The sequence below is a fragment of the Mesocricetus auratus genome, unplaced genomic scaffold (genome assembly GCF_017639785.1).
Source record: "Mesocricetus auratus isolate SY011 unplaced genomic scaffold, BCM_Maur_2.0 Super-Scaffold_100014, whole genome shotgun sequence".
Lineage (NCBI taxonomy): Eukaryota > Metazoa > Chordata > Mammalia > Rodentia > Cricetidae > Mesocricetus > Mesocricetus auratus.
Window position 1 is genome coordinate 26,660,256 of NW_024429197.1, and position 11,025 is coordinate 26,671,280.

At 52.5% G+C, this 11,025-nt stretch overlaps 1 protein-coding gene across 1 annotated transcript; it reads left to right on the plus strand.

Annotated features, from left to right (window-relative positions):
* The first annotated feature begins 8,853 nt into the window (after positions 1-8,853).
* On the plus strand, positions 8,854-10,406 carry Foxe3 (forkhead box E3). Its single transcript, XM_005072094.3, has one exon. It carries the CDS (start codon positions 8,892-8,894, stop codon positions 9,735-9,737), a length of 846 nt encoding a protein of 281 aa, XP_005072151.1. The 5' UTR covers positions 8,854-8,891; the 3' UTR covers positions 9,738-10,406.
* The last annotated feature ends 619 nt before the right edge of the window (positions 10,407-11,025 follow it).

The following is an 11,025-nucleotide window of genomic DNA, read 5'->3' on the forward strand; positions in this document are numbered from 1 at the left end:
TCCTTGTTCATAGTTTTAATTTCTTAAATTAAATTAAAAATTTAAATCACAGCCGGGCGGTGGTGGTGCACACCTTTAATCCCAGCACTCAGAAGGCAGAGGCAAGCGGATCTCTGTGAGTTCGAGACCAGCCTGGTCTACAGAGCGAGTTCCAGGACAGCCTCCAAAACAATACAGAGAAACCCTGTCTCCAAAAACAAAAAACAAACAAAAATTTAAATCACGTAGAGATTAAATGTAACATGATTTTAGCATATTTTCCCAACCATGTGTATACTTTTAATAGCTTTAATATATACCATTTTATCATGACACATTTCCTCATATCATTAAATGCTTCTCAAAATTAACATAATGACCCACACCTAGCCAAGGTGCAGAGAAAAAGAGACTGCAGAATACTCATCACTAAAGGAACATGTATGCTACCCCTGGCTCTTCCAAGCTTGAGGATCATTGAGGAAGAGAGGAGGGAAAAAGTATAAGAGCCAGAGGCAATGGATGACTACAGCGTCTTCTAGACATAGCAGGGCAACTGAACATGTGAATTCACAGTGGCTGGCATTATGCATAAGATCTGTGCAAATCCAAGACAGACTAAATCCTAGCATGGAGACAGGATTTTGACATACTACTCCACCCTAGGCTGTGGAGCTACTGAGAGTTGTTAACTTCTGGGAGAGGTTCAGACAGTTTTCTCTAAGAGTGTACGTCCTAATAAATAGACCACTGTCCAATGGAAGACCACATATCCAAAAGTATTTGGGAAGCACAAATTATTGAGGTTTTATTTTTAAGTGTACAAAGTTGGGAGAGTAGGAAACGGGTAGATCTTAGAAAAGTTGGAGGAGATGGATATGATCAAAACACATATGAAACTCTCAAGGAACTACTTTCAAACTACCAACATGAGGTAGGTCATCGAAAGCAGAGCCAGGATGAGGCATATATACACTCAAAAGGTAGTTGGGGCTGGCTCACACGCAGGTCTTAGCTTTCTACCACCCCTTCTCCCTGTACTAATCCCGTTCCAAAACTTTTACCCTCTGGCTCTTCAAGGCGATAGAGACTCAGATTTTTTGGTCAATGTTGCCAAGGAATAAGATCATCCTCTCCTAATTCTCTAAAGGAAGAACTGGGGCTCATGATGCTCAGAGTGATTGCTCCAATTGCTCAGCCAGATAACATCTCAGGAATATTATCACTTGTCCTGATTTAGAACACTTCTCAAATGGAAGCCAGTGCTTTCTACTGAACACATGTGCTGTCTTTCCCTCCTCAACAATCCATCCTGGTTCCACAAATGGTTGTCCTTGGCCTTGCCCCTAGGAGCTTCCAGCCAAGCAGGTGAGCCAGAGCATCAAGAGCACCTCACATAAGGCAGATGTGAGCAACTTCAGTGTGGTCATTGGCTTTTTCTCTTTGACCTCAGTAGCAGACATCACTGAGGGTTTCTCTTCCTCTTTCCTCTGTGTGTGTGTGTGTGTGTGTGTGTGTGTGTGTGTGTCCCTTGTCCTTATTTACTCTTTCACATGCTTTACGAGCAAATGACCCATCCTCAGTCCAGGTGTAAGAAGGTCCTAAGCTAACAAGTCATTCATTCTTCATCGCTGTGACTTGTCCAAGAGGAGGAGAGTGATCTGTGCCTGCCAGTGGAAGTTGAGATATTTTGGGATAGTGGATGGGAACTTTCCTTTCTTGAAAAATAGCCATGGAAGTGATAGCTCAGTTGCAGAACTCAAGTGCTGCAGATTTGGGTGTTGCTGTCTTGTGTCATCCAGAAGATGAGGCCCACTCATGAAAGATAGCTCAGAGCATCAAGGGAAAGTTGAGACAGAGCCCTGACCCTACCTATCTTACCTCTGACCTCTTATTAGGAAGAAACTATATTCCCCCACAGCTTTAATTGCTCTGTGTTTTCTACTGAATGCGGCCAAGCCATCTTAAGAGATAAGTACTTCCAGACGATGCCCCATATGGCAACTGAGGGCTTGCTGTGCAATGGGAACCTTACATTCCCCCCCCCCACAAGTTCTTTAACAGCTTCTTTTAGTGATTAGGATCATCTTTGTTCAGCTTCTTCTCTCCAATCCATAGACACCCCCTGCTCTACTCTCAGCCCCTGAAGGTAAGGGAGGACCTTTAACCTTCATCTTTGGCTCTGATACCCAGTCCAGCCCACACTAATTGGATGCTGTATAAAGACTGCTGAATGCATGCAAGAAGAAGGTTCTGAGTGTCAAAGGCCTAGGCCTCATTTTCGATTTTGCATTGACTTGTTTTCGGACTTCAGCCAAGCCTTTTCCTTTTGGACCTCAGTGTCCAAAATTATAAAGAAGCACATTGCCCTCTAGTAGTAGTTTAAGAATGGAAATTGAAAACCAACATTCCTACTACCCATATGATAGCAGTTGTGCTTTTAATATCCATTGATGGATTTAAATTACAACAAAAGCAAAAACAACTGCAAAGCTTTTAAATGTGGTTATATTTATCCATCACAGCAACATCGCCATGCATTTGAGAAACAATGGTACTGGTGTGCGGGGCACACTGTGTATCCAGCTTACAGGCAGCACTGGGTGCCACGTGGGTTCCAGATGCCCTTAGCTAATGGGCTGGGAGCTTGGTAATCACTGGCCTAGACCGTCTCGGGATCTTCCAGGTGACTGCTGGGTGACTTGCAAGGAACACCGAGTAGATGAGTGGGTGGGTGGGGAGATTAAACTCACTTTTCTCCAATCTGGGCTCCAATTTATCTCTCTTGACTCAACCAGCCTAGTAGACAGCACCACGCCCCTCACTTCCCCAGAAATGAGAACCAGGGAGGCCTGAGCCCACAGAGGCTGTGAGGTTGCAGAGGAGAGGTAGATGTCAGAATGCTGACAGTCCCAAATGACATGGAACATACTTCAGATGCTGCGTGTGTGGTTTAGGAGCAGCTGGAATTACACCCTCAGGGCTCAGCCAACTTTGTCTGAGTTTGAGCTGAGAGCATGGTCCCTGCTAAGGCGGGACTGTGTGTGGGGTCTCAGGCCCCGAGTACAGATCTGTGCAGAAAGGCAGCAGGACAGGGCTATTCCTGGCTGGAAACGAGGGACCCTTCTTTTGCCTGGACATAGGTGGTCATTTCTTCACTCTTTTAGGCAGCAGGGGGCTCACCAAATGCTTCCTGAGGAGCTGCACAGCTCTACAGTTGGAGAATGAATGACCCACCCCCACTCCAGACTTGTACCTTTCTACCCTGGGAGGTGTCCGTGAAGCAAATGTACAAGTCACTTTGGATACTAGCAAGCCAGAGGTATCAGTAGGCTTGTTGCCTGGGAAAGGAGAAAGGGCGTGGGAAATGTTTCTAAAAGACAAAATGGTTATCTTCTGAGGGTATCTCTCAGGAGACAAAAAGGAAGGTGTCAGCAGGTCAGGAAAGAGGGGTCTCTTTTGGCCAGAGTGCCAGGGGGGAAGCTGATTTCTTTCCCCTCTTGTCCCTGGGTGGGAAGCCCCTGGAGCTTCTTGTGTGCTTATCTGTTGGCGACCTGATGCCATGGAAGTGGAGTTTTTCAGAGGAAGAGATGGAATTCGCTGTGATAAAGAATTTAGGAGATTGTGGGCTCCCAGGAAAAATAGATGAGGCCATGCTTATATCTCAGCTGCCAAACGGGGCTGTTGTGATGTTTGTGTGGCTAAGACTCAGAGTAGAGAAGAACCTGATCCAACACCAACAAGAGCTCCAGTTGGCTCTGTGGCAGTGTGTGTGTGTGTGTGTGTGTGTGTGTGTGTGTGTGTGTGTGTGTGTGTGTGTGTGTAAGCAGGGCAGGGGGAGGGGACAAGTGCAGCACTCTGGGTGCACAGGTCCATCCTGTGGAATCCTTACCTGGTGGAACTCCGAGAGAGGGAGGGACCCACTGCAGATGTTTATGCAAACAGTTGAGGTATGGCTCTCCCTTCTTGGAAGAGAAGGAAGGCAGACAGACCAGCAAAGCGGTCCGGTGGCAGGCAGAGGAAATGCTGAGAGGGAGACAGATGCTGAAATGCAAACGGACACAGGAAGAGTTTGAGAGAAAGCTCTGAGAGGTGACAAATCTCAGTCAGAGGACACGGCTGGAGGAGGAGGAGGAAAGGAGCGAGGATGCTGGTCACTTCTGGACTGTGTACCCGGCTGTGTGTAAGCTATCAAATGAGCCAATGGGGACAAAGTGTTTCCCCTACTGCCCCGCAGGGCAGGTCTCCATTTTCAAGCCCAACCCTCCAGACACTAAGGGAGCCAAATACAAGTGCTGGTCACTACTTGCTGAGACCTTTTCAAAAGTTCTCTTAACAGAGCAAAAAGTCAGCTACAACTTGACCTGTCTGCCTCTTTTGTCTCAGTCCCATAACCCTGGATACCAGCCATCATGAGGAATAATAGTAACAGGCAATGGCCACCCAGCCCTAGAGCATGTAAGCTGTGCTGTAAGAACACACACCTTTGGCAGTTCTTGTGATACTCAGGAAAACATCAGGCCTTTCAATTCCCAGGATGGGCCATATGCTCTTGCTTCCAGACCTCAATACTCAGCCTGGGCCTGCCATCCAACAGGCATCTATTGACCAGCTACTCCTGCTAGGTACTTGGCTAATTGCCAGGACCCAAATATGAGATGTGCAAAGGTCACCCCTTGGTCCAGTGAGGGAGACCAACACAGCGAGTAAGTGCAGTGACAGAGATGCTATGGGGTGTGAGGGTGATCTTCTAATCCAACCTCCACTCTTCCCCACCTAGTCACTGGAGTTTCACCCTCCCAGGAAGCCTGAATCAGCCAGGCCTAGTCAGATTCCTCTTCTGTATTCCTGCTGCCCCTACTATCCCAGATTCATATATATTGACCACTGAGTACAGAGACCATCTGCCTGGCTACCTCTTCCTTGGTATAGTGAATCAGATGGAAGTCTAACTCCTCACTGGGGCCCAGCGCCCAGGCAGCCTGGACATGCACCCGTGTGCTGTGTGGAATGACGGCCTGAGGAGTGAGGAACTGCAAAGACAGGCTTCTTCCCACCTCCGCACGCCCCACCCTGTGCTCCTGCCGGGCACATCTGCACTGCTGCTCATCAGAGCCAGCTCGGCCTTTCAGGAACCAGGCCTGGAGGTAACACCTGGCATACTGCTCTCAGTCCTGGTGCAGGAGCAGTCTGGTCAGAAAGGGTGTCACCACTTGGCCCCCAGCTGCCAGTCAGAGGAATGAGCCACATCTTGCATAGCTCTTAGCTAGGGATGGTTTGAGAATGCTTTGGATTTGCTGCTGCCCCTGAGCTATGGGCTATCTCCAGGCTTTGATAGAGAGCTTTAAAATAAATAGCAGATGATCTCAAACCAGAGGTCTTCTGGGAGGCCCTGGGAGAGCATGTCTGGAGATAGCTCAGACTGGGCTCTTGGGATCTCTCTGGGCTAATATAGCTATTTCCAGAGCTCTGGATGGGCAGTTATGGCTGAGGATCTTGGGGGAAGGACCTGAAATGACTTTCAGACACAGCCCTCTCTCTTAAAGAGTGCTTGCTAAGTTTTGCTAGCACCTTCCATTCCTTGCCTTCAAGTCTATCTGAGCTAGGGGTGACTCTTAAAGTCAGGGCTGGGGCAGAGGCTCTTGGAGACTAGAGCAAACAGTTCTGGACAAGGGTGGGAATTTCCACTCCTATCTAGAGAGCCATCAACGTTGTGTGCCCTGACCTGGGCCTTTGGCCTCCAAAGGGCAGTGGGAAGGCCGGCCCCAGGGCCAATCCCTGGCCATTAATCCCTCCTGCCAGTCCGAATATCCACCCAGTGTGGTCAGACAAAGGACTGCCCATCCCAGCTACTGTGTTCCTCCCGCCCCAGGGGCTCCACTCAGACGCTGGGCCGCCTGGAATCCAGGCCCATGAGAAAGGGGCCACCTTCACCGGCCGTCTTATGCCCGGATGCTCAGCCGCATCACGTCCGGCCCAGGGCCTGTGAAAAGAGGGCCCAGCCACGCTGAAAACACGGATTAGCCCTTGGGCCGCCCCCTGACACCAGCTTGCTCCACTCTGGGAAGCAGGCCCAATGGAGAGGGGGTAGGCAGGCACAAAGAACTGGCAAAGTCTGGGTTCTCACCCATCCTTCTCAGAATTAGCATAGCCAACCACACACTGGGAATCATTTATTGAACATATATTATGTCCCAGACTATACACATGACCTGGAAAATCAGAGATATCTTCAAAAAACCTGCAGTCAGCCATAGGATGCGATAGCAGCCAATTTCCTCCTTGGAGGTATGACAGAGGCTGTGGCAGGGGCTTTGCTGGAGAGGTTCATCCCTGAGGGAAGGTAAGAAAGGCGAAGTCTCCATCGATACTGGTTCTGTGTTTGAGTCCAGCTGCAGATAACACTGTACCTGGTTGGGAAGGTGGCCTGCAGTCTCTCTCCTGTCCCCTTAGTTAACACAGGAAAAAAAAAACAAACAAAACATGCTCATCACAATGATACACAGCAGGTCAGGCCCTCTACGGAGTCCCTTGCTGTGGAGGGACCACTGCTTCCACTTGGCAGGTGAAGAAACAGGCTCGCACAAGAGGTGGCCTTGCTCACGTGGCTCTGGGCCATGCTTGGCTGCCACGGAGGCTTGTCTTCCTCTTTCCTGTGGTGAGCTGTGCGATGTGACTACACTTGTGTTCCAGGCGGCCTGTGCTGACACAGGATGAAAGGGAGAGAGGGCACAAAGAGCAGGGCCTGTTCTGACGCGATCGTCCTTGTTTTGTTTGTTGTCTCTAGACCGGCTTCTTTTTTCCTTCTGCTTCCTCAGTCCTTCCCCCCCCCCATCCACCTCTCAGTGTGTGATCGTCCGTCTCTCCACCACACTGTCTCATCTCTCTCTTGCCCTGAGCATTGGCAAAAGGCCTGGCTCAGAAGCTCTTGGTGAATGAGGCAGGCCGAACTGAGCCCAGAACTGGATCTGGAGAAATTGATTTAGGATTTGTGTGGCCTTGACAGGGTGTGGCAATGGCCTGGGTGTAGGGACTCACTCAGAGAAGTGATGTCAACTTGTCAAGATCTGGAATGCTGACAGGAAAGCAGGCTGGGTCTCTCCCTCTCCCTCTCTCTCTCTGTCTGTGTTCATTTAGAACATGGAATTCAGATGTTTTGAGACATCTGTGTGGTGATGTCCAGTGGGCACCTGTATCTGTTGACCAGGAGAGACTCTTCAGGAGAGAGAATGGGAGGGGAGTAACTTTGACAGCTAAAGGGAGGCAAACTGTAATTTATTTCTGGTCTTTCTTTTCTCCTTTGTGTGTGTATATTATGTAAATATGTGCATATGGGTAGGGGTGTGTGTGCTTAGGGGACACCCATGTGTGGCGGTCAGAGGACAATCTCTGGTGTTAGTCCTCACCTTCTACAGGGTCTGTTGCTCACTACTGCCTCCTGTGGGCTAGCTGACCTAGGCTTCTGAGGATTCTCTTGTTTCTGCCTCAAGTGCTGGCGCTACTGAGGCCCTGCAGAGTCATGTGTGTTGTCGTACCCCCGCCCCCCCCCCCGCCCCCGTGGCCTCAGTGTCTCGGTGCTGGGATCATGTGTGTGCCATCACACTCAACTAAAGCTTCCGTTGAAAGGGCTGGTGTTAAGAGCGGGGACGAGGCTATGTTCAGATTTCATTCCCGTCCTGTCCTGCCACTACTAGCTGTGTGAGGCGAGGCATATCACTTCACCTCTCAGAGCACTGGTTCCTTCATTCAAGATGGGGACAATAGGACCTCCTGGGGAAGCTTACAGGCCAGTGAAATACTGTATTTACCAATACAAGACACTACACAATGGTGGCTGTGGTGTTAACAGCTGAGAGAACAGCCAAGGGGGAGCCGCTCCCCCCCTCCAGCTTGGATTCTGTCATTCTAGACCACTGGTCATTTTCAGAGGGATAACGCATACTCCGTCAGCGATGGAGTCTGTAGGCCCAAATTCCTCAAGAGCTGACCATACTCAAGAGGCCTTGATAGTAAAAGCCTCTGGAACTTGGTGTAGTAACCGTTCACTTGCCTCTCTGGTCCCTGCTCTACCCCCACTTCGACTGATCTCGTCTATCTGCTTTAAGACAAGGCTCCTTCACCCTTTGGCTCCCTCTGTGCGGTGGTGGACGATGGTATTTTAACAAAAACTCTCCTGTCTCTCCATCCCTAATGAGAGTGTTTGCATCAGAAGCTGTTCCTTCAGCCCTTCCCTCTGTGGAAGCATTTGGGGGGTATGTGCCTTTGGGGGTCTCTTACTTTAAAGAAACTTCACAAGGCCCAGCTGGAGTAGGGGGTAGATAAGGATGGAGGAGGTGCGGCAGGGGAAGAGTTAGACTGTCCAAGTACCTTCCCCTGCGACAAAGGCAGCCCCGCTGGGCTCTGTGCTATCTTCTATCACTCTGGCTCTGGTCCTCTACTGTCCGAAGGTAGCCCGATGCCTCCCTGATCAGCCGCATAGCGTGCTGAGGGCTAGCAAGGACTGTTGGAGCAGAGAATGGAAGCACAGGGGAGGGTGAGGGGTATCTGGTCGCTAGAAGGCACAAAATAGGGAGAGGGCAATAGAGTGTGCTGAATGGGTGGATTTGTGATTGGGATTGACCCAAAAGGGCGGGGGTAATGGGAGAAATGCTACCGAATACCACCGAGCGGGGATGGGGCCGAGACTGACTCAGGCATGAGGCAGGGTCTTAGTAAGTTGACCCAAAGGGCCTAGACCAAGGGAGGGGGAGAAACAGAGGTGGGATGCGAGAGGGGGCTGGGAAAGCAAATTAGAGGGCAGGTCCGACCCTTTCCCCGGGAGGTGGGGGGAGGTGAGTCCATATAAGGCTAGCCTGAGACCCCCGCTCTCCCGGAGCGAGGGCAGGGGCTCCGCATCCCTAGGTCCCCCGCACATGGACGCGCACGTAGCTTTCTCGGGTTTCCCGGCCCTGCCCTCGGTCCCGCCGTCGGGGCCGCAGCCGTCGCCGCTAGCCGGAGCCGAGCCGGGGCGCGAGCCTGAGGAGGTGGCGAGCGGCGGGGACGTGGAGCCCACGGCCGCGCCGGGCCCGGGGAGGAGGCGCCGGCGGCCGCTGCAGCGCGGGAAGCCGCCCTACTCGTACATCGCGCTCATCGCCATGGCCCTGGCGCACGCTCCGGGCCGCCGCCTCACGTTGGCCGCCATCTACCGCTTCATCACCGAGCGCTTCGCCTTCTACCGCGACAGCCCGCGCAAGTGGCAGAACAGCATCCGCCACAACCTCACCCTCAACGACTGCTTCGTCAAAGTGCCGCGCGAGCCGGGCAACCCGGGCAAGGGCAACTACTGGACGCTCGACCCCGCGGCCGCCGACATGTTCGACAACGGCAGCTTCCTGCGGCGCCGCAAGCGCTTCAAGCGCGCCGAGCTGCCCGCGCCGCCTCCGCCGCCCTTCCCCTACGCGCCCTTCCCGCCCGCGCCCGCGCCGCCCGCGCGCCTCTTCCGCCTGGACAGCCTGCTGGGTCTCCAGCCGGAGCCACCGGGGCCCGCGGCGTCCGAGCCGCCCTGCTGCGCCGTGCCCGACGCCTCCTTCCCGCCCTGCGCCGCCGCCTCGCCGCCGCTCTACTCCGCCGCGCCCGAGCGCCTGGGGCTGCCCGCGCCGCTGCCCGCCGAGCCTCTCCTGGCCTTGGCTGGACCGGCCGGCTCGCTCGGGCCGCTCAGCCCCGGGGAGGCCTACCTGAGACAGCCGGGCTTCGCGCCGGGCCTGGAGCGCTACCTGTGAGCCGCTCTCCGCTGAGAGAGCACCTGGCCGAGCCTCCAGCCCTCACCCGAGCAGAGCGCGCCTGTCTCTGGGGCCCACACGCAGCGTAGCACTCTTTGCTGAGTCCCCTAGCCTTGCCTCGGGCTAAACCTTCCTTGCCTTCCCCCATCCCTGGGGAGACTCAGACCATCTCACCACCGGACTGAAGCGCCCTCTCCAATATGAGGCCTTCGCCCCTCCCTCTCTTTGTATGCCCCATCTATGCACCCCCACAGTGCCAAGTCTCACGCCCTGGAGCTGGACGGTCACCAGTGGGGTCTCTAGCTCCAAGAGTCCTCGTGAGTTCCAGTCTGGAAGTTTTTGTCTCAAGCCACCTCCTCGACCTCTGAGGTCAGACTCCCGTGTTCATTACTTCCACTTCATTTACCGACAAGTTGGACAAGTGTGTCCCCTACCCTGGCTTTACCTGTTTGCCCTTGGTTTCTTACTGAGCATCCTCCCACACAGACACACCTCGCTGCTCTCTGTTCCAGGTTCTGAGAACTTCTCTAAGTTGCAGCCCCAGGGTCTCCCGACTGAACGGGGTTATGGGGCCTTTGTGGCTGCCCCACCCCAATGGAAAGCACAGAACTTACCAGGTTAATGCTATTTTCCAACCAAAGCTAGTTGAATTAAAAACAAAGAAAACTGTCTCTGGGTTTGTCGTGTTGTCTGGTAACTTGGAGAGTGACTGGGAAGGCCGGTGGGTGAGGTTTGGCTCTTGGGAGTGTCATGGGGTGAATCTCCTCCTGAGTCCTCAGATTCTCCTGAGGGAGGGTCAAGGATAGCTGTGCACACAGCCGCCTGGACAAAGTCTGCCGCCTGCATCTCGCAGATGGCAGAGATGGCATGGGGTGCGGGCAGGTGAGTGCATTTGGAAAGCAGGTGGACTGATCTTTGAGACCATTCCCAATGCCAAGGATAAGGGAACACATTGTGATCAATCTAATCTTAGCTTCTCAGCAAAGGGGAGTGTCCATTCCTCAAAATGAATTCCGTGTACTTTTATTACTCGGGAAATGCTAGAAATGCAGGATTTCAGGCCCCACTACAGACCTATTGAATCATCAGATTCTGCATTTTAATAAAATCCCAAGTGATTAGGGCACACTATGCTGAAGGAGAGGCAATGGCCCAAGCTGCCGGCTCACCCTAAAAGATGAAAACTCCCTGCTCCGAGGGATGAAGCTAAATCCCAGGTCACCTTACTTTTGTGTCCCCTGCTTGACTGGGAGGGGGCAGCAGTACTGACTGAATTGATTCATGATGT

Bases quoted from the DNA above. Each gene is read 5' to 3' on its own strand.
- Foxe3 (XM_005072094.3), top strand. From the start codon at position 8,892: ATGGACGCGCACGTAGCTTTCTCGGGTTTCCCGGCCCTGCCCTCGGTC.